The following is a 27,178-nucleotide window of genomic DNA, read 5'->3' as shown; positions in this document are numbered from 1 at the left end:
GAAATTGCCTCCCCCCACTACCAAAATTCTATCAAACTGCAGCCCAGAGACTTGGGCAGCTGCAAGGAGTGCATCCAAGTTGAAGAGGCCAGACATGACCCAGAGAGGCAAATGCTGCTCACCAAGGACTCTTCTCCAAATGCTGCAATAATGCATTTTCCAGAGAGCAATCTCCATGCTCTCAGTCAGCTCAGATTTAAGAAGTCGCACACTTCAAATGTCTCCAAAGAATACTAAAATGAAAACTTGGTCATACTGCACTGTGACTACTGTGAAGCACTATTAAAAAGAAGCCAACATTTGTTTTCAATTACCCAGCATATATTTGAATGGCTTAAAATTGTCCCCAAAGCATCAAATAAATGCTGTGTGTTTACTATGCGCTTGTGAGTGGAAAATGAAAGTTATCTCACAACCATCTCCAAATACCAATATTTTACCAAAATCTTTATATCGGCACATAATGAATCTCCTGAGCTTCAAGCCATGTTAAAAGTAAAATTAGAAGGCAGAAGTATGCTAAACACTTGTCTTTGAGATGTAGAGTAAATGCAAATGATAAAGCTAGTATCTTATTCCCACATCTCCATTTTGTTTATAACAGATCACGTTGCCATTTTAGTCCAACTCTCTAGACAAAATGACACAGAAAGGAGGAAAGTTTGTGCCAAATGCAGAATGACATCCATAAATTTATGAACTAACCAGACTGACATTCAGTGCAATGCAAAGTGTTTGTCAATCAATAGCCACGAGCATCCATTCCCGCATGAACAGCATTCCTGCGCCTCCAGCCTCCCACCAGCAACAGGCGTTGCCCTTTCCAGCTTAACTTTAGGACCACTGGAATCTCCCCTAATCAATGCTATCGATGGGGCTGTGGGATTGCAAGGCAGCAAGAGCAGCAGTGAGGCAGAGGCTGATGCAAACTGGATGTGCAGCAGCACCGGGGTACGCAGCGCTCCGGCAGGGTTGCTTAGCAATAGAGCCCGAGCCTGCCCATCCTGAGGCTGCTGCCTACACCCAGGGAGGAAAGGGATTTAGACAGCAATCAAAATACTGAAGAGGAGAGGCAGGAGGAATAACTGCATGCCAAATAAATAAGTGGTCTGTTTTTTCTGTGTGATTTATAAAAATTTAACTCCTCTGTAGCGGGGTGCAAGGAGTGGCTGGCACTGTGCCCCTGAACAGGGCAAAAAGGGGCTGTGCTGCCTCAACTCTTCCTCCAGCAGAGATGCTGCTTATGAGCTATGTGGCCTGCAGGAATCACCTAACACAGAAGAGACTGTGAGCACCACAGCAAGTCAATAGGCTAGTGGTTTGGGTTTTTGGGGTTTTTTTGGTTTTTTTTTTGGTTACTTTAAGCCCTTCAATTAAAGATTTAAGTCAGATTTATTAGACACACATTAAGTGCTAGGTTCCTGCTGATGATTGCTAAAAGTGACCTGCAATGTGCATAACATAATCCTTCAGTTTCTGTATTGCTCCCAAATCACCCCAGACAAGGCCACGGGGGGAAAAAAACCCAAACAGCTTTTCAGGGCCCTTTTCAGCATCTGCTGCAAAGAGCAGGTTTCTGCTCAGCCACTTGCCCAGTTTGCTCAGCATCAGTTTCTTCACTACCCCAGGACCCTGAGATCCCCAGCTGGGGCTAAGTAGAGGGTCAGCAATGATGTGGCAGAGCCAGCATTCCTTCCAAGCATGTACAAGGGATGCCTCGTGGTTAATGACTGAAAATCCCTCTGTGTCCAACACTGTCAGAGCAGTTAGATCATAAACTAATAACTGTCAATCTCCATTTGTTTGCAATGCTGCAAAGAAGGCTTTCATAATTTTCTTAGAGATTTAAAACAGGCACTCTGATTTTGCTTTAAATGAAAAGCATGCAGTTATGTTAGCTGCCAGTAAACCTCAAAGACAGTATTTATGCAGCATCAGAAACATTTACAAAGACAGGAAGAGAATGCCTTTGGACTGCAAGACTTAAAAAAAAAAAAAAAAAAAAGTATCCTGCAAACTTTTATGCCTTTGCTTAAAAACGCTGCAGGATCTGTGCCTCTCAGTATCATGATCACCCTGACAAAGCCACTTGTGCAGAAGAAGCTGCAGAAATTTGACAGCATATTATTCCTTTACTTAATAATTTTTCTTTTTAAAAAATTTAGAGGATAATATAACAGACCCAGAAACTAGAGTGCTCAGCTTGTACACCACAAGTACAGCACGAGTTGCACAATAAAACTCTGAAAACTTTTCCTAAGCAGAAGGCAGGACAACATTTCTTGCAGAGGGTTATATTCTTCCAGACACCATGCAGGAAACTGCATTTCAAGCAGCAAAACCTCCTGAAAATCTGATTTATGCCCATGCAGTCCCAAGATCTCCACTTTCTGTATCTGCTGGTGGTGGACAGACAGAGGTGGTGCTGGTACAAGGTATCTCAGAGTGAAATCCTAATAACTCCAGATGCCAATAGATCTCCCAGTCCTGTGGGTCCAAGCAAGACTGTCCTAAAGAGCCAGCAGTGACTAACACAGATTTGCTGGGTGGTTGCACAGACCTTGCAGAGGGAGCAGTAAAACCAACAGCATTTGCAGACTCCTCGTGCATTTTTATGTACATCGATGACCTGACCAGAACTTGCCTGTTCCACCATGCAAAGCCAAATGAGTATTTCCCAAATCCCACCTGAATAAGGACAGATTAAGGATGGATATATAAAGAGGACACTAAAGGGGGTAACCAATGCCCAGCAGAGTGGAGATATTCAACATCAGATTATTTAAGTGACAAGACAAGTAGTCAAGTCTATCAAGGCTTCATCCCTGTATCTATATAAGGTGTATATAATCTAAAATATTCACCACTGCTTTCTTTGCTTATCACACAGAGAAATTCCCTGTATCTAAGGGCAGGATGATTGTCCCAGCCCTACACCCCCTGCTCCAGCCACATCCAGCCTGGAGAGCCCAGGAAGGATGCAGGAGTTAAAGGCTCTTCCCTAATCCTGGCTCTAGCAGGGACCAAAGGTACTGCACATCTCCTCCAGCTCCTTCTACCTGCAAAACAGACTGCAGAGCTGTGGAGAAGTGCTGGTAGGAAGTACCATTATAGAAAACCACAACCACTCTAGGTGAAAACCTACAGTACAGCAGACTTACCAAACCAGGCTGCAGCCTTGCAGTTACACCAGCCCTGCAGTTTCCCTTCTCCCCTGAAGTTAAATGAAGGCAATTTTCATGAATACATTAAATTGGCTTGAAAAACTAAGAACAGTTTGTTTCTGCTCTGGAAATTCTTATCTCCTGGCCTCTTCAGAGTTCTTGCCAGTATCCAGCATCTTCTCCACTTTCAAGCTACCTTCAAGTGCTATCACACAGCCTTATAGAAAAGAAGAAATAACATCAGTAATAGCCCAGCCCTCATTTCAGGGTCACCTAAAGAAGATCTCACCTGGCCATCAGGATGCAGCTGAGGACTCCAGAATATTCATCTGTTGGTCCTGCAGGTGCTGTTTTGACAAAACTAAAGAATTACCCACCTACTAATAGTGTTTCTAAGAAGGAGCTGGAGAGACTCTGGAGAGGATGGCAGAGAGGATACAAAGTAAAATGAGATCATCCTAAGTGGGCAAAAATCAAGGAGGATCTGGAACCACCTCTGTTTCATGCAAGCCAGGATTCTGCTGTGTTGAAAACATGACTGGCTGCTTTCCCAGGTAAAACACCATTGCTTGAAAGAGAGAAAGAGTCAATTGCAGCCTCAAGGAACCTTCCTACCAAGGCAAAAATGTTATTTCTGATGAGGTATTGAACCCTTTCCATGATTAGAAAAAGAGAAGAGGAGAAAGCTGCCTCCATCCTGAGCCAACACCAAGGAAATTCAGCAATATTCAGGCACTCTTTGGACCAAAGCCTGGCAAAGGTGAGACCATCAGAGCCTCTGCTCTGAGAAGCTCCAGCTCCACTTTGAAGTGAAACAACACAGACCAGCCCAATGTGCTCAGTGTTTGGCACATGGATAATGCAAAATCCTTCAGAGGAACCTTTAGGGACTCCCCTCAATTTGCCTTTTTCGTTTTCACCTAGCAGGGACTGAAGACTTCTGGAAACCTCCATCCACAGAGCAGGAACCCCTCAATGATGAGGCCATTTCAAGCCATCGAGGTAACTCTGTGGGCTCAGAGACCTCCCAGGAGCCAGCTGGGCTGTCAGCATTCCCTACCCCATGGCAGGTCTGCTCCAAAGGTTTGGTGAACCTACCCATGCACCCAAGGACCAAAATTCTGGTGTCAGGAGCCTGGGAGAAGAATGCTATTGCCCCTTAATCAGTCAGAGCAGAGCAGGCTGTGAGCCCAGCAGTGGAGCCCTGGGCAGATTTGGTCTTACATCACCTCCAAACATTCAGTTTTGGATAGAGAGAAGGACCTATTTTATAAGAGAATATACACATCTCTCTCTGTGGTGTGTATGTGTATATATAGAAAATACATACACACCCAGCTTCCAAAGCAGAAGATGACAGCATGTTTTCACATTGTAAATCTGAAGAAAAGGTCCTGTATGAGTGCTACAGCAGAGAAAATTTCATCTTGCTATGAAGAAAAGAGAGGAAAAAAAAGAAAAAGAGAGTGAGCACACTTTTCTCCTTATCATGTCTGAGGAACTTAACTCTAGTGAAAAGCAAGATATAAAAAACCTCAGACAGCAAAGCAATATTCTGGAAAGTACAATATGCAGAAAACTCCTGCAAGCCCTTGTTAACTGTTCCTCCCCACCTAGCCTACAGCCTGTGCCTTCAGGGTGCAGCTTTCAGGAGACAGAAAGATTTAATGCTGCCTTGGTTAGAATAACCCCCTGAATTCTTGCTGCAGAGACTGTCATGACAGCATCTTCCTCTGCTTTATTATATTAATAAGCAGACTCATTCAGCACTCGACATGATGCAGCTGTTTTGACTTGCACACAACTGTTTCCCCAAGCTGCAGCAACACAGAGACCTTCCCCCCATCCCTCCTTGCACAAACACCTTTTTATTTCCAGGAAAAGCATCCACAACTCCTCACAAACATGGACACACAGCCAGAGGTTGCCACCAGCATGCAGGGGTTCAATTCACCCCTGCTCCCTGCCAGGTTCCTTGGGATGCAGGGAGTGCCTCCCGTCCCACTCCCATTTCCATCCCATCCCCATGCACCCAGGGAACACTTCAACCTTTTCTCCACTGGTTAAAGCCAAAAAAAAAAAAAAAAAAAAAAAAAGAAAAAGAGGAAAAAACAAAAGCTTATTGAAATAATAAAAAAATGCCTGACCCATGAACAAAGCCATTCTTCCTCTCTCTGCCTTGAAAAACAGCACTCACCCCCTTGTCCTTGCCTGAAATTGCATGAACTTCCCTTTTTACCTCTAATTACTGCTCCCTGCCTTGACTTCCCTGGCTGCAAAAGGCACAGTGTTATTTAGGCCCATCAGGCAGCAGGGCTTTCTGAAGCTGCCCCATGCACATTGTTGTTATTATCACTTTTTTTCTGGGATCTTTGGTTTGAGTACAAGCAGAAGGAGACTCTGTCTCTGCTGCAAACACCCATGCAGTTATCCACATGTACTAAAAGCAGAAGAAGGACCCCAGCTGATATTCTGCTCCCCTTCCCAAAAAGGCTTTTTTATTTTTTCCTTAAGATGCAGCCCCAGTAACACGTTGTGTTGCAGAGGTTTTCTACCATGTAAAGCAGGGAGATTGTTTATGCAGTGATTATGTCAAACCCAACTGTTCACCTTTGCTAGGACTGCAATTATTTTAACACTAATTGTAATAATAAATTGGGGAGAAAAATAATAGGAACTTTCCATTTTGGCTCTCAAAACCAGAGCACTGCCAAGCATGACTTGACCTCAGACAGGTCACGGGGAGCCACTTATTTTAAAAATCAACGGAGCTTGTCCATGCATGGGAAACAGACTGCTCTGCAGGGTTCTGGACAGAAAAGAGTTCCAAAAGGTTCAGAATTCAGCCCAGTCACATCTTCCTCATTTACCACCACCTGCTTAAGCTGCCACAGCACCCAAACACCTTCCCAGCAGCCAAATAGCCAGGTAATGCTGACACCAAACACACAAAACCCAAGGTCACACAGCTCAGAAGACAGGCACAAGGACCATCACCTCTTTCCAACAGCTTTGCTCTCTGCCATACAAAAAATACCACTGTAGATCCATTTTGCAGCTGCTGCAACTGTTCACCAGCCCTCCATGCACTTCTCCTGCTCCTCCTATCCCCCTGGATATCAGGCAGATGCCAAGCCCTGGAAGTTACTCGTCCATTTACAGCATCTGATCCTTGGCAGAATCCTCAGGCAACTACATCCATAGCTTTAAAGCTCTCTCTAGCTCTGCTTCATGGGTTTGCTGCTTTAGGCTTGTAGCAGCCTCTTCTCATCTCCCTTGTCTGTCATTTTAACTAAAAGTTGCTGTTAAAATGTGAAAATTAGACCACTTGCATCTCCCTCTAATTAGGGAGAAAACTAAAAAGTATCCCACGTTGTTCCTGAAACACGTGTTTTACTTTCACTGCCACATTCAGGGGGCCTTGGGCACTCTCTTGGTCATGAAGCACCATGTAACTTGGAATCATTTGCAACCCCTGATACACCCTGGACAATTACACCTCCATACAAGCACAAACATTTTTTAATTATTTTTTTGCTCTTGTTCTGTGTGAGGAGGAAGAGTTTCATTTCTGCCTCAAATCTCCTCAGCAGTAACACTCAGAATCACATTTTTGCCCACAGACAAAAAGGCAGAGAAACCTTCACCAGCACCTTGGAAATCCCTCCCTGAAAGGCTCCTGAGTGACCAGACTCTCTCACAAAGAAGGGCCTATCCCTGCCTTAAAAAAAAAAGAGTAGGAAGGGAGGAAATCCATAAGCCTCAAAGTTCTTCCAACACTGTGGGAAGGATTTTGCCTTTCCTGCCATCAAAAAGCTGTAGATAAAAGTTGATGGACATTGTAGGTCCTGTCCCTCATCGTCAGCCTGAGTGACCACCTCCTGGGATAAGAGGATAAGGTGATGCTTGATCCAGTTTTTCTGATTAAAGCTGCCAACAACTAACAGAAATCTGCACGCCTGCTCCAGGACCTGCAACACATTTTGGATGAGCTGAGGCAAGGCCACCATGGGGTGACAACCTTTGGACACCACTGGCACAGGGTGCCCATCAGTGAACCCTGAGCAAGCACAAAATAAAAATAAATAAATTTTAAAAAGGCTAAAAAATAAAAAAAAAAACCCACCGAACCAAAACCCAAATCACACCACCCCAAGGGCACAGAATCACCACCCTGGGGTCTCAGAATAAATCTGGTGGAAAGCCAGCTTTTAAAAAATCATTTAAAACCAACCAACTCCCCACGTTACCATCAGGGGATGCTCCATGGAAGCAGCACCTTTGCCAGCTCCATGTCTCACCAAGAGAAATGAGCTGCAAAGTGTTCCGGAAACACACCCACTGGGGTGGCTCCTGACCTCCTAAAATGCTCTCAGAGAGGAGGAGGAAGCAGCAGCCTGGATATTCATCATTGCTTCTTCCTCTCACTGCTGGCTCACTGCCCCAAGCAGAATTAATTGGCCTGGCTTGCGAGAGCATCCATCCAACTGGATGGGGCTTTTCTGCCTTGAGAGAAACCAGGCACCCTCATCCAAACCCCCCCAGGACCCCCACCAATGCCTCACACATCTCTAAAACATATAGATAGAGCCAACATCCAGGGAGGGAAAACACACAAGTGACACACAGCTGGGAACTTGTGCCCAGGAGGTCCCTGCAGCCACCCAAAGCCACTGGAGAAGATCATGAGCTACTTCAAAACCACATGGCAAATAAAAAGAAGTGTTTTTCTCCCTTCGATATTTTGGAAAATCCTTTAAATCTGTGCTGTGCAAAATGGTTCTACCAGCAGGCCATGGTGGCACAGCCCTGCTGCAGCCCCAGTGCTCAGCTCCTGCCAGGAAAACTGCTTCCTAAAGAAGTACAATTACTTACTGAGTTTTCCTGCCCACAGACTCAGCCTGCTCGGCCTCCACACAGAATTTGTCAAGTTTGGCCTCAGACTGGCAGCAAAATCACCAGTGCAAAATCCAAACCAAAAGAAAAGATCAGATCATCTATTTAAAGGTGTTATAGATTTATTTTTTTTTTTTAAGAGCCGTGAGCAATTAGTTTTGAGCACAGAGATCTTACCATTCATTTATCCTGAAAATAAAAGTGGGAGAAGGGAAAATGATTGCATTTTCATTGTCATGCTGCCAGTATTGAAATGAAGTCAGAGGGCTGCCAGAAGATCTCCTCTGATCCAAATAAGTATCATTCTCATAAACATTTCAAACCTACAGGGAGAAAACCCCAGTCAAACCTTACAACCATGATTCTAAACATATGTATATAAACAACTAAAGAAATCATCTTCCACCACATAAAATACTTTGCCATTCAAGCTAGGCACAAAAGCTTTTTTTAAAAGATGCTGTTGGGGAGGGATCCAGAACTGGATGAGAAAAAGCCAAGCTTGAAGATTCGCATCATCAGCCCAACATCATCACTCACAGCGAGTCAGAGACATTAAAAAAAAATATTTTATATATAGAAAAGATTCTACATCAGGAACCAATTTACTTTTGCTGCTCCACAGAGCAATCATGCCCCAGGACCTGCAGCTAAATGGCTGGAGCTCACGTAACTGGAACAGCAAAGGAAGTAGCGGAGAACTTTAATGGCTTATGAAATTCAATTGAAATTGATGGTTGGAGAAGTGAAACATTTAACACCCGACCAATTTAACATCAGCCCAGGCATGTGCATGGGTCCAGACAAGTACCTGGACAAAAAAAAAAAAAGGTGGGAGCTCATTTTCCACACACTTACACACCCGCAATCTCCGCAGGGCTCAAGGGAAGGAGAAGGACCCTCAGACTGTAACTTAAACAATATATAAATATTTTAACACCTCTGGACCTTTTTCCACTGGAACCTTTAATAAAAAATCCATCTTTTGTGAAAATGGCAATACATTATTACAACCTGCCTCGTCCACTTCTCTGACAGATTAGAAGCCACGTTCTGCATTTCATCTTCAGCTGGAGCAGGAACTCATAATCTGTCCCTGCTATTTGAGAAGGCTTCAAATAAACTGTCTGCAGCTGATGGACTTTTCCAGCACGGAGCTCTCTTGTTATGAAGCCTGTCTCTGATGAACAATAGAAAAATATTGTTGACAGGGGTGTACTTTCCCATCAACTAAAAAATATAATTTTGCAGAATATTTTCACAGCTCAGCAGAAGATGGAAATAAAGACAATATTATGACTCCATAAGAAAGAAAAAATAATTCATTATAATTTGCTTATAATAATTTTCCTGTTGGCTTTGGCTTGCTTAAATGAGGCTCTTTACTAGTTAAAGCCCCAGTCTGACTTAGAAAAGAACTTCAGGGAAAGCTCACATTACTTAAAGATTCACCTGGGTGATACATTCAGAATTTTGGCTGAAACACTTTAGAAGGATGCTTATTTTCACAAGGCAACAACAAGAACCACCAGGAACATCATCACTTTCATGCATTCCCAGCTGGACAGTCAGCTGGGTGCTCTGGGACACATCATCCTGACTCGGAGGGAAGGAAGAAGTTGTCAGGTCCTGGCAAGCATCAGCCCTATCATTTATCAAACAACTTGAGACACACAGACACTGCTGATTTGGGAAGGACCAGAACACCAGTAAGCACCACAGCAGAGCACACATCTTGTCCCCAGAGCCTGGGGGGGGTGACAGTGTCCATGCCGGCACTCCACAGCCACAGAGTAATGGAGCTGCCTCTGGTGTGCTGTACCACTTGATTCATGGGGAGGCTTTGATGTGCAAATTAATCATTATAACTTTTAATTGAGCTAATGTAAGCATCATATGTTACTAATTACACAATGCAGGGGGAAAAAAAAATATTGCAAATGAATTTAACTGCTTAATCTAATCAGGACAGCAAGTTGTCGTTTAATTACAAATTGGTGTGTAGCAGGAAAGCATCTGCTGCAATTCAGGGACTCTGCCCCCAAAGCACCTCACCCATGTGTTCAGTGTCCAGCTCCACACACCTCAGCCCCAACCCCCTACCCAAGGCCATGGCATGGACCCAGGTGTCACATTGAAACCCCACCATCAGTAAAAGCCCTCCTGTAATCTGCATGTCTGCTCTAAAAGGCAGGGGCAGAAATCTTTACAATCTTGCTCCAACTCAGTGACTGCCAATTCACATCAGCAAGACTCAAGCAGTGCTTTGGGAGCCTGGTTCCTCCATTTCCTTACAGTCAAGGGGAAAGAAAAAACACAAAATATGTGAAAAAATTAAAAAAAAAAAAAAAATCAAATGAGATTACAAAACCAACCCCACCAGTCCTGGACTTTGGCATCTGAGCAAAGCCTGGAGCAAGATTTTACAATTAAATTAAAATCCCTGAATATTGTGAATTTTAATGGAGACACTGATAATGGAGCCATGCAGCTCATGCAGCTCTAGCTTGGCAACACACCTGCATAATGCATCACCTTGAGAAAGCATTCCTGTGAGGTGTGTGACAGTGACAAGATTCACTGGCTGACTGTACCTGAGGCAAAGAAAAACACCAACTCACAGATAACTCTGCTGGTAATCAACCCCAGAGTTTCAGAGAGGCAAGAAAGAAAACCTCTGAAATGTTATGGCAGATACATGATGTCTAAAAAGCAAAGGCAAGCTATTTTTTTTCCATATATCATTTTTAATTTGATACAGCCTCTATTTGTCAAAAGGAAGGGAAAACCAAATAAACCCATGAAGTTAAAAAACAAAACCAAGCAAACCACAACCTCTGATCACATTAATGTGCTCCAGGTTTTGCCAGTTATCCATACTGAAGCAAAAACCTGCAGGATTTTTGTGGGTTTTTTAAACACCAGGGGGCCGATTACTGTGAAATGATCTTAGGTTTCTCCCACTAAGTGGGCAGATGGATTGCTACTTTTGCAACTCCTTTTTTTGCAGCACTGAATTCAGTTGCTGGTGGGAACCTCCATTCCAGCTCTCCCCAGCATCATTTCTCTCCCTGCTCTCCCCATCCCACTTCCCAGCCTGAGCCCAGGGCAGGCACAGTCTCTGCAGGGGACAGGGATGTGAAGGCAGCCTCAGAGCCCAAGGGTGCACCCAGACAGAGTGGCACAGCACCTCTGGTACCTGCACAGAGGGGAGGGAACAACACAAGCACTTCTGGAGCTCCACACCTGGAATTTTGTGGCAAGAGGGAGGTGCTACCAGGGTAAGGCAAAAGACCTCTCCAACATCCCAGTAAACAAGCTGGAATTTAAGGGGTTTAAGTTTAAGGAAAGAAAAAGCACTGCAACCCATCTCCTGAACTGTTTTTTAAAGGATAAACTTTACAAAGTGAAAACATGAACACTTGCTGCCAAACTTCATCCCTGCTGCCAGGATAAACCCATCCGTGGTTCTAGGAGCCCTCTGAACAGTCACAAAGATTCTGGGTGTCCAGCCAGCAGTCACTGCACTCCCAACCCACCATTCTCACAGGCAAAACACAGCTGGTTGGGAAATGAATTTCAGAGAAGCTCCTCAGCACACCGGGATGGGAACTGCTCATCCAGAAGGTGCTTTTTAGGAACAAGTCCTCTGAACAGCCCCTGCCCTATGTGCCCGCTGTCAGGGAGCATCCCCTGCAGCCCAGAGACTGCAGCCCCTTTAAGATGAGGAACAGAAGGAGGAAATACTCAGTTTGATCTGAGGAAGTAAAAAAAAAAACCCATGAAAAGCAAACTCCCAGCCTCAGGAATGACTAAGCAGAGAGCCAGGCTGGCAAAGCAGCCGGGCAGCACAGGTTCCCAGAGGAGGGCTGGTTCTGAAGGTGTGCTGCCCAGAAAATCCATTTCTGGGGAAACAAAACAAAATAAATAATACAAGAAACGCCCACCCAAACCTAAAAATAAGGTCCCAGTTCTCTAGCAAGCCACACACACACTGTCTAAAAGGGCTGTTTATAAGCATCCTGAGTTGTCCATCTCCCCAGCTGATGCACAGATAGCAATATATGGGTCAATAATTGTTTATCTAAAGATAGGTATCAACCCATCTCTGGTCTGCTCTCAGATAAACCTTTTACAATAGCCACTTACTTTAACCCTGAATTATCTGCCTCTGCTCATCTTCAGGGAGAGGCAGCACAACAGAAGAAGAAGCAGGCAATTCCCTGGGATCTGCAAGCTCACTTTCTAAATCAATTTTTCTAACGTAATTTGCCTAATCTAAATCACTGACCCATGCATTTTCTCACAATCCTTTGACAAGAGCTGCACCAATTGAAGCAAAACTAAAACACTTCAACCAGACCAATTCATAGATGTCTGTGGAGGAATTCTTTCATCGCTGTAATTAATTCTTTAAGTACCACAGTGGGATGCTCTGAATTCAAACCCAGTCCAAGGAGTAATGATTATACTAATGGGAGAAGCTGTGCAGTAAATAAATGCAAGTGCCCTGCTGAAAGAGATGGTTTTCAATAGGAGACTGCCATTGAGGAGATAGATAACTGGGGTTTGGAGAGAATAACTCAGATGAGGAGGTCCCAGAGACTGAAGGGTGATACAATTCCCAGACCCTACACACCTAACCAGGCTGAGAATTCTGATGGAAAACAGGTTGAGCTGGGGCTGCCACAGTCAATTGCAGACTGTGCAATCCAACCTGCAGCTGAAGCCAGGCATCAGCAGCTTTTTAAGCACAAAAGAGCACAGGCATACAGGAGGGCTGAAGGCTTTGCAGCTGTGACCCAGCTGCTGGTAGCCAATGAGGCTCAAAGCTGGGGAGTTCTCAGCCTCATAGGGACACAGCATTTAGCAGGCAAGGCCCTGGCATGGGACACCTGGCCAGGGGACATGGGAAGCTCAGCTGCTGATGGACACTTGGATTTGGCTGCAGGATGGCCACGGAGACTGCCCTGCAGCAAGCAAGGAGGCACGGGGGTCAGAGGACTTTGGGAAACCATCCAAGTTTGCTGGTTGATGTGAGAACCAAAAGCAATGACTTCTCTTTGACTTTCCCTTTTTGTTAATTGGCTAAATGCAATCAAGCCCTCTAATGCATTTAATGTGTTGGGCTGCAATATGCTCAGAGAAAAGGAGGAGGATAATTTAACTCTGGATGAGCAGGAGGCTTCAGTAAGACACAGCTCCAGCTACACCCAGGAGCTGAGACTCCTCAAAGCCCCACAGCCCCCAGGGCTAAGGGCAGACATCAGGAATCTCATTACTCCACTCACGGAGTTGCACATACAAAGGATTTTGTGGGGAAATAAGATGCATGACATGGACATTTAAGTTTTAAAAGGGCATAGAGGAAGAACAGCTCCGCAGTTCAGCCCTTGGAAAGATGTCCCATAACTCTGTGACTGCCAGGCTCTGTCACATCAGGGAGGTGATGGGGTGGGCCCTATGGGCTGGGCTGTAGGGCAGGCTTGGATTTCAGCAATAGAGGACATAAATTCCAACTCTTCATTTCTGTTTAGGACTTCCAAGAACATTTTTAATGAGCTGGTGCAAAGCAAACTCAGCAAAAGAAACGAGCGTTAGTCCAGCCCTTCCATACCCAAACATTGGTGCTTCTGATGCCAATGCTGGGGCAGCCCAAGAGAGCCCTGACACCCACTCACCCCCAGCAGCAGGGACATGGGCCAGAGATGCTGAGGAGTGCAACCACCCAAACAAGGCAGAGTTGAGACATGGAAGAGGAGATCACACTTAACCAGTGCTTTACCATGCAAGGAACCAGCTCAGTAGCTCCCATCCAAGGTGAGCCTTGCTCCCCAAAGAGCAGCAGGAGTACACAAAAAGAAAAAAATGAAAAAAAAAAAAGTAGAAACCATCTGTCTTCAAAAAATAACCCCAGGGCTCACTCTCACCCAACACCTCTGCTCTCCCTGCCAGCAAAGCTTCAGGCATGGGCCTGCTGGGGCCTCTCGCAGAGAGGATGGGAGAACACAGACCACATCTTCAGTGGTGCCTGTACTCTTCTCCAAAGCCCTCTGAGAGGGCTTGAGATGGAAGACTGATGAAAAATTAACATTTGAAAATTAGGAAAAAAGAAACAACCAAAAAAAAGCCTGAATTGCAATAAAATTCAGCCCTCTTCTGGTTTTCTTTTGCTTGTTTCTCTACTGGAGTTGAGCCTTTTTTGCACCTATGCTAATAACTTGCAGTGAGCAGAAGAGAGGAAATGAGTAACTGAGCTGCATTTAAAAAAAAAAAAAAGGAGGAAACTTTTGTATATTAATTCTCTTAGCTGTCAGAGTTGAGGATTTAATACTGTTAGTAACTATGCTACTCCATTATTTCCAAACACCTTGGAGGAGAATGTCTTAGTGGGAGATGGATTAGAAAGTGTAGATAGTGGGACTGTAACTTGTGAGTAACTTCAGAGCAAATCTATGGCTCATCACCACATGCATTTCAAGTCCTTGCCCTTTATTTACCAAGTCACCTCCAACTGTAAATGTGTTTACATGTGTTTATATGCCAGGCTTGGCTCCTTCTTTCAGAGAGTTTCCCACTTGGTGTTTAACCATTTGTCCCTGTTTTACAGACTTGTCTGGTTTGGTTTTAGACAGGTAACAAGGATGGGAAGGTGTGGATTCAGGTCACCCAATAAAGCTGGAACAAAGCAGAGAAGGAAAACCGTGGGAGGAACCCAGGAGTGGTCTAATAGGCTGGGGAAGGCTCTGCCAAAGGAAGCAGCAGAAGTCCTGCTGCCTGCATCTCAGCCATGCTCCAGAACAGGCTGTACCCACCAACCCTCAGAGACAGGAAAAGCAGCTGATTTGCCAACTTTTCCAGCTCCAATTCCCGTGATTCAGGGATGGCTGAGGCACGCTGGCCTTTAAGCTCACCCCGACAGAGCTCTGCTGCTTCCCAAGAGCTTTTACCATCCTCTCCAGATGCTTCTGTTGCAGCATTTTAAAAGCTGGTGCCATTCTGTGGGTCCATGTTCTGCCCCCTCTGCATTTACCAGTCCTCCACCCCCCTTCTCCTAAGAGCCTTGACTCCTAAAGTCACCCTTCAGGCTGCCAGAGCCCTGCAGAGTCAGGACACGGGCACCAAGGGCTGGTGGCTGCTGTCTTTTGCCCTACCAAGTGCCCACACCAGCCAGAGATTTGCCCCCCACACACATCCAGACCAACTCATCTCAGATTTGCTCCTTTTTCCCAAAAAATCTGGGTACCAAAGAGCCAGCAGCAACCAAATATTTGCTGACTTTCCAATGACTCCTCGTTGCATAGAAACCTGCTCCATCTGCTCAAGGGTTCCTTTTTAGGGTGCACAGAATCTGTAGGGGTTTTTTTGTGGGGTTTTTTTTGGTTCAGATTTCAGCTTTTTCTAGAGCTGTAGCATAAATGTTTGTTTCAAGAGCTGGAGCACCCATTAAGCACCCTCCTTCCCCAGCGTGGCAAAGGTCTTGCTGCTAAGCAAAAGCTGCAGCTAATTGAGAGCAGCAGCTAAACCCAGAGATAAAACAGTTGTGCCTGCCACTCATGCAAACAGCTGGCTTCAGCAGCCCAGCTGCTAAATAATGTAAAATAGTTCATTTTCCTAACTCGGGGAAGAACCTTTTTGAAGGAAATGAAAATCTGGTACTACAGAGCCATGCCCCAGATCATTTCTGCATCTGAAAAATCTCACATCACTCAAAAAAATCATAAGTAACATAAACCCTGTTCCTTCCACTACTCTCCCAATCAGAAAAACTGGATTTAAATCACCTGCTGGAAGGTTTATTACAAGGCCCACAAGCAGCTAAGGTCCTGTGCACCAGCCCTCTGAACTTAACAAGGAATAAATCTCTGCTTTGCCATCTGTTTTTGAGATGTTCTCATTCAAGCAAAACAAAACAAAAAAAACCCAAAAAAAACAAACAAAAACTACCAAAGATATTTGCATTTCTAATTTAGTCTTATGAAGGATTTTATTTCTTGGGTAATAAGGATGCCATTCCCCAAATCTCTAGCAGAAATGTTTTTCCTCCCCAGGTCAGTTCAATCAGCAGATGACCAAACCCTCCCAGCTTTGTGTATTTAGGGAATGTGCTATCCTGAGGCCTAAATGGTCTTGGGATAGGGACAGCTGCTTGGTAGGAGGCACCATCTCCCACAATCCAGGGGCTGTTCCCAGTGGGAACACCATCTTTGGAGCCTCTTGAGCCCCTTGGCTTGGCCAGAATAAGGATTTCAGTCCCTGCTTCTCCATTTAGCCCCAGCTTGAATGACATCAGTGGAATTTTTCCAGCATTTCTTCCCATCTAGGGCAACTCTGTGGCACCATCACTGATGTCCAGCTAGAGCTGGCTAACAGGGGTGTGCTTATCCCCCCCTCTCCCCATAACCATCCCTCTGCTCCCTGTGCACCCCAGAGCAGCACAATGACTTGGGACAGGAGGACAGGGCCACACCAAAGCCCCAAGCACCCTCTTCCCAAAATTTAGCCTCCTTAAAGCCCATTTTACTGCTGTTGCAGGTCTCCTCCTCCACCAGAGGGGAAGCAATGGGGCAGAGCAGCTCTGGAGGGTCACTTGGTGCAGGCACAGGGAGCTGAGCAGAGCTGGTTTGGCAGAGTTTCCAAACATCCTGCTCAGCAGCAGACCAGAGCCTCATGGAAACTCCTCTGGTCCTGGCTATCTCCTCCAGGTACCATTTTGTTTCACCCTCTACTACCAGAACCATTAAAAAAACCAAGCAAACAAGCAAAAAAAACCACAAAAAAATCAAATGCTACACTTCATGTTTTTCCTCTCCTTGCCTGGGGTTGCAGGAGACAACCTGGGATGTAATCACCACTTCTAAATCTCCTATGACAGGCAAATTGATCAAGTGGGGAGACTGGCTTGCTTTTAAACTTGAACAAACTGATTTTCCATGAAAGATGGTGTTTACATTGCCTCTCAATAGCATGCTGAAATATGCATACCTCTTGCCATTTCATCTCCATCAAAATTTGGGAAGAAAAAGGAATTTGGGGGAAAAGAAAAAAAAAAAAAAAAAGAAGAAAGGAGAAAAGAAAGTGTGCTCAAATCTGGAACACATCATAAATTCATGAAGCTTTCTGAATGCTGTCAGAAACAAACACGTTTATATAAACAAGGAAAAGCTGGGAGTGTGCTGCAAGACAATTTTTGCAGAGCGTGGAAGAAAAGTTAATATTTACTCTGGAACCTGAGACCGAGTCCATTGTGCAAGATGCCACACAAAGAGGGAAGCCCAAGTCCTTCCACATGGAATTAACCCACTGCAGACATCCCGAGCAGCACTTGCATGGAAATCCCCAGGGAAAAGCAGCCACCCAGCAGCCCCAATCCACCCCCCAAGTTATCTCAGAGGACTTTTTTTGCTTGTGATTCCTGCCTGCCCATCCTCGGGCGGGAGCAGCTGCTTCTGAAATGCCAGCTGGGAAATTCCCGACAGCACAAAATCCAAGCATCTTCCACGACATCTACAGCACCACGTGGTAACTCTCACACTCCCCAGCATCCCTGGAGTTGCATTTGACAGCCCTGGTGAGGAAAGCATCTCCCATAGCTCCTGGTGCCAGCACATCAGCTGAGCCACTCCTGACAGGGCTAAGTGCTAATGCTACGCCAACAAATCAAGTCACTGCTTGTCATTGACAAACATTAGTTATATTTAGGAGGGGAGACTAAGGGGGGGGAATCAAGTTCAGGGAATTTCATTTGTTGAGCTGGCAGTATTGATTTCCGTGGGATGGCTTCTCATGCACTGGGATGTTTATTAAGGCCAGGAGATTTTCATTTGCTTCCCACAGCACGTAGGAGATTGCCACCTCCCCTTTGCTCCCTGGTCACACCTCCAAGACAGGGCAGGTTTGCAACCACCTGCACAACCTGGGTGAAGGCAGCATGAAAAAAACTCATGTTCTGTAACAGCCTCAACCACTGAGGTGGGAAAGAGCAGCACCATGAGCTGCCAGAACCCAACACCACGAGCAACAACATCCTTCACATCTTCCCCTCCTGGGACAGCAGCAGCACAGGGCTCTGGAGAAATCCAGCTTCAAACCATGTTTCTGAAGAACTACAGAGGGCAGGAGGACCCTGACTTGTGGGATTACCAGGGTGGAAATCACCACCCCTCAGGCACAACTAGCAAAACCCTACACAGCCTAAAACACTGCAGAGCCCAAATCCCTGCCATGCTCTGTGCTTGCACAACTCTCTCCAGGCTCTTTGCAACAAGGGAGTCCTTGCCCAGAGATGCAGCACACACCAGACATCTGCCTGGGCTCTAAAAACAGCCCAAGTCCATGATGGCAAACCCATCACAGCAATTAAATAAAAAACGATGTCATCTCTGGCTCAGGAACCCATGCCTGATCCAAAAATCCATCCCGAGACACAGGCTGGGTCCTGGTCTCTGTGAGCCTCTGCTCTCATCTCCTACAGCTGCTCCTGGGTTTGTACCTTCCTCACCTCACTAAGCTGCTTTAAACTCAGAGATAAGTGGGCTTGGAATGAGAGCCTTGGAGCTCCTATCATTCCCAGTAATAAAATACAGCAAATTAATTGTGCTTTATTGATTTTTATTTTTTTAATGTAACTATTTTGGCATTCAAACCTCAAGAGACTCTATTGATCCATGTCAGAGTCTGCAGCTCTGCGACCAAGCCTGACAAATTGTAGAAAATTATCAAAACCAAAAGCAGTGAGTGATGTGGACTTCCCCATTTCAAAAATCCAAAGGAGGCTGCAGCATCAGTGACAGGGTATTTTTTAAGTGAAAAATGCTGTGCAGAGCAAGCCACACAGTTGCCTCCTGCATTCCCAGATAGCCCAACACTGATCCCAGTAGCAATGCATAAATCCAGAGCAGCTTCACTGACTTCAGAGGAGCTGCTGTAGATTTATACTGATGGGAAGTAAAATCAGAATATCTGAAATATATTGCTCTAATGGATGCTGGAGCAAGAGGCAATGTAATAATTTCAGACTTCTCCCACCACCTTGCCATCCCCTAAATCATATCAGTTTGGATGCTCATTGTACAAAATATTGAGATCTGCACAAATGTGGGGAAAACGTAGGTTATTTCAACAGTTTGTGTGACCAAATTCTGCAAATCTGTTGCACAGTAGATAATACAGGTCTTTCATTTTTGTTCCTGAAGAGCCCCTGCATAAAAAGTGCCTCTATATTACATAGAGTGATACAGTGACACGCAATAAAATAAGCATAATATCTCTCCACCCACACCTCCCTGCAGCCAGAGTCTAAAAGCAACTCACAGGTCCTTCCCCACCACAGCCCAAGCACATTTCCCAGGGGCTGAAGCAGCTGTTGAGGGTTTGGTCACTGAGCTCTGACAGCAGTGAGCCCCAGGTTCCCACTCCTGCTCTGGGGTGCACGGTGCTGCTTGGACACAAGGCAGGGGACGGAGCCACTGAGATTGCACCAGGCAGGAAAACAAAACATTCAGGTGGTTCATCCAGGTCATTCACAGGATACCTATTCATGTAACCTCGGAGACAGCTCTGCCGCCACCAGCGAGGAAAGCAGCCAAAAACCCTGCCTGGATGCCAGCAACAAACCAGGACCTGCTGCCAGCAAGAGACATCCTCAAGCTCGGCGTGAGCGGCCTTTGGCTGCCAAACACACCCCCCCATGTTCCCCCCCCCTCTGCTCCCAGCCCCATCCACGCCAGCAGCCGGGCCGCCAGAGACCCGGGGACAGGAGAGTGATCTCTTAATTGGACCTTCTCAAAGCTGTTTAGGGGACCTGGCTGACGGGAGAACAAATGCCACCTTCTTTGAAGATGCTGGAGGAACCCAGCCTGGTGCACCTCCGGTCCCTGAAACGCAGCCTGCCCGGAGCTGGCTACAGCAAGAGGGAAAGCAAATAAATAGAGAAAAATGGCAAGTGCCCAAGACGACCGTCTGTGTGAGCCCAGAGCTTTGCAGAGATGGCAGCACCGCGGCATGACTCATGCAGGTGCCTCTCCTGTCTGCAACAACCCAAACCAAAATGTGGTTCCTTAACCCCAGTAATCCAGAGGAGACGTGACCCGGAGCCCAGTCAGCACAGCCCTGGGCACTGCCACCACTCTCCTCTTTCAGAAGAAGCTTCCCCAGATCCCAAACCTCCCCTCCACAGGCAGATGTTGCTGCGGCCCACAGAAGGGGTGAGTCAGGGCAGGGGCAGAGCTCCTCATCAAAAGCAAAGGGATGCTACAGCCTAGAGAGGGGCACAGGCTGGGGACCGATTGACAGCTTGAGTTGAAAGCGAGTTTCCAACGCACACATTGTGCAGGGAGGCATTGGGAGAGCAGAGGAGAGGGATGGGGATGAGGGATGACTGTAGGTTTGCAGCCACAAACTGTTTCAAAGTGGGTTTCCATATGTTTAAGCACTCAGAGCGCTGGAAGAATTACACCCACAGCCCAATCTCACCATGGTAGCTACCCACACAGGAGGAGACAGGAGAGGGGAATATAAGAGAAAAAATTATCATTAATGTGTCAAAGCAATACAGGAAAAGAAGAAAAAAACCACCATAAAACCTTCTCCTTTGCTGCTCTTAACTCCATGACTAAATGGAAAGCCATGGCTGGTCTGGGGCAGTACAGACCCACAGGCAGCTCATGCTCTGTCAGTGCCCCACTCTCTAAGACCTGCACCCCATTTTCAGTGCCCTGCCACCCAACCCTTGCACACCCAACTCCCCCTGTCCTGTGTTTCCAATTTGCAGACGCTCGGGGGTAAGAAGGGAACCGGAGGGCAGGAGCAAACTGAGCCCTTTAGGGTAAGCAGAGCAAGGACCCCCTCCTGCGTATGTCCCCAAGCCTGATGCCTCCTTTCTCGCGTATCATTCCAGTTGTCCCTCAGGGACCTTTCCCGAAACACCTCCGTACCACAAGGCATTGTCTGTGCCCTCCCCAGTAACCACAGCCGCTGCTCTTACACCTTCCCCCGTGATCACTCCTTTTTCACCCCAAATCCTTGCATTCTGGCATAATCCCTAAAGCCCCAGTGAAGTTTCCCCAGCAGCTCAGGCTCCGTGTTTAGCCAAACGCGAGCACCTTCCTGAGCAGCCGTAACGGCAAACAAATCGCTGAGCAACTTCAGCACTGATGCACCTTAATTAATTTGTTTTTAACAACCCCTATTTACTAAGAGCAACATCTGCCAGGGAGCTCACACGAGCGAAGGGAAGAAAACGTGCCAGGGAGAGAAGTCCTGCAAAAGACTTTCCCAGGGGCAGCGCGGGGCTGTGCCAGCCAGGGGGTCAGACCTTCTCCCGCAAACACGCGCAACTGGGACCCAAAAAACGACTCCTGAGTTCAGCTGAAAGGGGGAGGGGAGAAAGGGGTGAAAAATTAAAGCAAAAAGAGGGCTTTGCTCCAAAGCCCGTTCTGCCAAGCCGCCGGGGCGCTGACGAACCCACCTCAGCTCACCTAGGGGCCTGATCCTGCCCCCCGCCAGCCTACCGATACCCAATTCCCCTTAAAATTGAGGGCAGGAAAAGCAGCACGAATATTATTTTACCAAAGATATTTATATTCCTGTATATACCCCACCCACCCGAGGATAACCACGGGGAGCAGCAGGGAGAACCAGGAGGTCCCTGTGAAAAGCCCCAAACCCAGCAACCCTTCCCCGGCCCCAGCCCTCCGAGAAGCCGAAACTTTTCCTTTTTCCCCCCCAAAGCGGCAGAGCCCCGCGGGCAGCCCCCCCTCACCGGAGGGACTGTGGAGGCAGCGGGGGGGTTGCTGCGGTGGAGATAGATGGGGATAACTTTGTGCGCCCAAGAGAGGTGCAAGTGTGTGCGTCCCATCCTCGGGCGCGCAGGGCAGCGCTGAGTGCGCAGGGAGCGGGGGTGTCCCTGCCGCCCTCCGCATCCACGTCTGCCGGAGGGCTGCGAAGAGGACATGGGTCATAAATTAAATTTTAAAAAAGGGAAAAGGGGAGGGGGAATAAAACAAATAAAAGAGTTTTTTAAAAATTACAACAAACAGGGTCTCGGGGGCGCGGCGGCGGCACTGGGGGTTACCTCGGCAAAGGAGCAGCAGCGGCGCCAGGAGCAGCGCGGGGCCCCAGGAGAGCATCCTCTTTGTTCCATGCCCAGAAGTAGTCATGGTGCTGATTTATTTGGAGAGGGGCGGCTGAACGGGGCGGGGGGGGGGGGGGGGGGGGGGGCTGGGGGTGTCTCGGCGGAGCCGGTAACCACTCCCCCCGCGCCCGCCCGCCCTCTCCCCTCCGCTGCGCGGCTCCGTCCGCCTGCCCGGCAGCAGCGGGGCCCCGCGGAGGGGGTTTGGGGAGGGGGGGTGTCCCCTCTCCCCGCCGGCCCCGCTCTCACCGCCGCCCCCACCGCATCGCCGCCTCAGGGAGGGGGGCAGAAGGGGGGGGGGGCAGCCGGCACCGCCCCCGCCCGCCGCGGCAGCAGCCGCAGCCCTCCCCGGGGCGGGCGGGCGCGGTGCCGGGGGCTGCGGCGGTACCGACGGACGGGCCGGGGCTGGACCAGGCAGGGGGCGGTGTCGCCGGGCACACCTGCGGGGGGGAGGGTCGGAGCGGTGAGGGGGGGTTGAGCGGGGCCGCCCCTTTGCGCCCCGGGAGGGGCCGCGCTGCACCGGACACAGGAGCCCCGAGGTAGGCGCAGGTGCACCCCCTCCTCACTCTTGTTGGCCGCCCGGAAAAGTTTATCGCCCCCTGGTGGGGTCGGACCCACCCGAGGCCCGTGGATCCCGAGGTCAGAGCGGCACCCCCAAGGGGGGGAGGGGGGGGGGAAAGTGGGGTCTCTGGGTGGACGCGGAGCGACGGGAAGAGCGCGGGTCCCCCCTCGCGGCCGCCGCCGTCACTGCGCGGGGTTGGATAATGGGGGGGGGGGGGGGGGGGTTGTATCGGGATGCGGGGATCGTACCGGGATGCGGGGATCGTACCGGGATGCGCACCGAGGGTTTGCACCGGGCAGCCGGAAAGGTCCGCAAAGCCGCTTGCGAAGGGACGGGAAAAGCGGTTTGGGAAGAGCTTGGAAAGGGGAGCGCGGAGGGGGCTGAAGGATCCGTGCGAAGGAACGCAGAGAGGAATTTGCAAAGGACGTACCGAGAAGTGCGCGGTGCCCGCGCAGGGGCGCGCAAGTTGCGCCGGTGGTGGGACACAAGCGAGCTGCAAGCACCTGCCCCGGCTTAAGTGGCGTTCTAATTAGGGAGCCCAGTGTTGCACGTAGACCCCCTACCCTTAAATACCAAAATCAGCCACAGCTGGAACCAATTTTTCGCTGCAAATGAGCTCAGCCCTTTAAGAGCCGCGAGCTGTTTGTGTGTTCGCTATAAAAACAGGGAGGTAGGAAAAAAAAAAAAAAAAAAAAAAAAGGAGAGGAAAAAACCCAAAAAACATCCCCTTGGGTACTTCTGCAGTTTTGAAAACATGTCTCTGAGTTTGATTTTTTTTTCCCTTCCCTGCACAAACAAGCTTTTATGTAGTACTTGCTGTAATCTTGTTTGCCTCCATAACCACTCCTATGAATGTCATAAAAAATTTAAGTCTAATATTTTACCACTCTGCACAAACAGAACCAAGATTAAATGCTTATCTCCCGGGTAGGGAAACGTTTTACAGTGGCATGAGAGCCAGGCACACAGCACCAGACTCAGGCTGGAAGAACTCGACCCACACAGGTGGGAAAAAAAAATACAAAACACAAGAGAACCCAAAGATTTGGTTCAAAGATTTGGTTTCCTTAAAGAAGGTAAAACTAATAAAATGCAACAGGATAATAAATGTCAATTGCCTGAGTCAGTACAAATCATCCAAGTTTCTGCTTTCTGTAGGGGCTGCTGAGCTGTTTCAATGCTCCAGAGCTGGCTCCTAACATGGCTTATCTTCTATTTTTTTCTGCAAAAAGAGAGCAGCAAAAGCAAAGTGAGGAGATACTTCCCAGCCACCCAGAGCCTGATGGTGCCATAATCTGGGTCTCCCATGAGTGATCCTCAAAATAATTCTTTTCTCAAAGGAGATTTTATGCTATTCCAGCGGGATGTTGCTATACTTTTTGTGCTGCTGTGACTTTGGGCACAGAGGCACCTGGCTTAGACTTGAAAGACTTTGCAACTTTAAGGGATGCTGTTGGGTTTTTACAGGGCTCAAATGTCAGAAGACTGAAAAAAAAGAGCCCAAAGTGTTCCCTCCACCAGTGTTTAATCCCCGTGTGAAAGAATTACATGGAATTACCCTTTGAGGTGTGGTACAGGATTTGAAAGCACCCCATAGCTTTTACCACTTCCATACTTGTGGCCAAGCTTGTTAGATCAGCATTTATAATAAAAGTCTGACAGAGCTAAAAACAGTTAAGGGATTTAAACAATAAAAACCAACCAAAATTTGTCCTAAAACTGCTGTTCCAGGGATCCCTGCAGCAGCTTGTGAAACCAGGTCATACTCTGCAAACAGTTTTGGCTGAAGGAAGCAAATGGTAACATCTAAATTTTGTTGGTATTTTTGAGTGGAAACATTTGGGTTTTGTATGTTAAGCACCTTTGGAAATTGACCTTATTTAGTTAGTTTTCAGTACAAAGGAGATCAGAAGCAAGCAAAACCCATGGAAATTTCTGCCAGCAGCCCCACCCTCTACCTGCTCCCTGGGTTTTTATCCTCTGCTTAGACCAGATGAGCAGAGAAATCATCACAGTCCCTGTTTTCTGAGTGGGGTTTCAGGCTACTTTGAAGAAACCCAAGCCCCATGAGCTCTCCTTCCCCCACTATAGGAACTTCACCACCAGCTTGCCACATGGCACCCCTAAAACTCCAAACAGGATCCCCAGGGGATCTGCTCTGCTCCCCAGCAGCTGCAGAGGGAGAAACCCAAGGGCCAGGAGCTGCTGTTCCCTGGCAGTGTGGGGACAGCCCAGGTGATGGAGACAAGGGACAGATCCATGCAGGAGACCTATGAGCAAGGCAAGAACTGAATCAGGGAAGTATTTTTTGCTTTTAATCATTTTCTGGCTCTCTCATTATCCTAAAAGCCTCTTCCCAGAGGTGGAGGGGGCTTCACTCACCAGAAGGGAGCTGGTTAATCACTCCCAGGAGGGAAAGCTTAGTGCTGGAAATTGTGGTGCCCCCCTGCAGCCAAGCACCTGCAGAGACTGAAAGGTGATGAATCACCATAATTTGTTCCCTCTTTCACCTGGGTTTAATTAAGTTGGTTTAAGACAGGTCTGAGAGGGAGACTGGATGATTTCTCTCTGTGAAACTTAAAACACCTGTATGGATGCTCAGCACAACCCACACCTGTGTGCTGGGTTACCATGACCCCTGCCTGGCAGCTGCCTGCAGCTGTGAGTTACCAGCTGCACCAGCCCAGCTCCTACCTTATCCTTCCCAAAATGCCACAAACTGTCCCCCAACACTGCCACTGATTCCCAGACACACGGCTGCACAAGGACAGGCTTGTACAGACACCTGCTGCTGCTGCAAAAGAGTTTTGCTTGGCTGCTGTCACTGGACTGGGCCCAGTTTGGCAGGAGCAGGCAGGCAGGCCCCAGCCCTCTCTTCCAGCACTTGCTCCACAAAAGAACCAAATTCCTATTTGGATGCTGTGAGCCCAGAAGCAAGAGTCACTACACACCCATGTGTCATGCCAGCATGGAAAGGAGAAAAAATAAAGTGGAACAAGTTAATCTCAGATGAACCTGTTGCTCCATCCCTGATCTCTGCTTACTAGAAGGTATTTTTCAAGGTACTGATTAAATTTCAGAGAACAGCAGATCTGGCTTTTGGATGCAGAGGTCAGAGGAAGGGGCAGGGCAGGGTCTGATGTGGTTCCCATTTCCATCAGCAGAAGTTTCCCCACTGACCTCAAGCCAAGAAGGACTGGGGCCCAACCTCTGTTCTTCAGGCTTTGGGGGGACGGGCAGATAACTGGGGGCAAGACCTGCATATCCTTGACAAGAGGAACTTCCATTACATCCTTACTGGGGCAAATTCTCACCCCACCCACAAACCTCAGCAGGCACAGGATGGACAAGGGGGATGCTGGATGTGGCCCCTCTCTGGGTGCTGGCAGGGATCTGCAATAACCTCCTCCAAGTACTTAACATTTTCTAAGCTCCTGAGCTACTTCTCAGAAGCCAAGTGAAGAGCTTTAAGAAAACAACAGGAGCCCAAGGCCCCTTGGAAATCTGTATTATTTATTATTCTCTTTCATCCTTTATTATTCTTCCTTTTTTTTTTTTTTAACCTAATAGCCAAATAATGAAAAAAAACTCTAAGGAAATAATTGTGTACAAAGAAAATCAGTTGGCTGCCACATAGATGCAGTTATTTGTGTTATTATGAGAAACCTGACTTTTGCCCTTAGCTTTCTTAAAATAAAATTATCTTGTACCTTGTTTTGGTTCATCATTTTCAGATGCCTTTGAACTGATCAAAACACTCACTCCCATACCTCTGGTGAACTCAGGGCTGGTCCTTCACCCGGCTTTCATTCACCATCTCCAGGTTGCAAAGAGAAGTCCCAACTCTTCCTTTTCTAAAAATCTTCTCCTCACCTCCCAGCAGCCACCAAACCCCAATCACAGGGATGGCTCAGCTCTCCTGCTCAGAGCTGTGCTGCCTGGAAACACAATGGAGGGAAGATCTTCAGTAATATTTTTGGATCTGTCCACAACCATGGACCCAAACATAGACCTAACCAGAGATGTTGGGGCTGGAGCCATCCAGTCTTCCTCCAGGTTCAATCCGGGTACCCTCTGTGCTTTGAATTCCTCCTGCAAAGCAAAGCAACACTTCTGGGGAAACATCACACCCCACTGCAGGCCACAGGGACAGGAGGGACAAAGCCATGGATGGAGCAAAGGCTCTGGAGGAGGAGCTCAGCCCCCAAGACCACATGAAATTGTGGTCACCCAATGGACCTGCATTCCTCAAGCATTCAAGAGTTGGTATTCCATGGGAGATAAAACCAACCCCAAAAAATCGAGTGTTTTCCATGGAGGTCACAGCTGGGGAAGTTCTCAGCTAACTCCACCACCAAAGAGTTGCTAAAAACAGGAGCCACAGAAAGCTCTGTGCCTGCCAGCTCATTAAAACAGTCTTTGTGC

At 47.5% G+C, this 27,178-nt stretch overlaps 1 protein-coding gene across 1 annotated transcript in view; it reads right to left on the bottom strand.

Moving 5' to 3' along the window:
- Positions 1–22,239, bottom strand: part of TMEM132B (transmembrane protein 132B) — a 209,615-nt gene extending 187,376 nt beyond the window's left edge. Inside the window, exon 1 of the mRNA XM_030460487.1 lies at positions 22,135–22,239. Within this exon, the coding sequence (XP_030316347.1) occupies positions 22,135–22,219 (85 nt within the window). The 5' untranslated portion in view covers positions 22,220–22,239. The remainder of the gene's footprint in view (positions 1–22,134) is intronic.
- Between the last annotated feature and the right edge of the window lie 4,939 nt (positions 22,240–27,178).

Source organism: Calypte anna, chromosome 15, assembly GCF_003957555.1.
Source record: "Calypte anna isolate BGI_N300 chromosome 15, bCalAnn1_v1.p, whole genome shotgun sequence".
NCBI lineage: Eukaryota > Metazoa > Chordata > Aves > Apodiformes > Trochilidae > Calypte > Calypte anna.
Note: the sequence above shows the minus strand (reverse complement) of the source record. Positions and strands in the feature narration are given on the sequence as shown.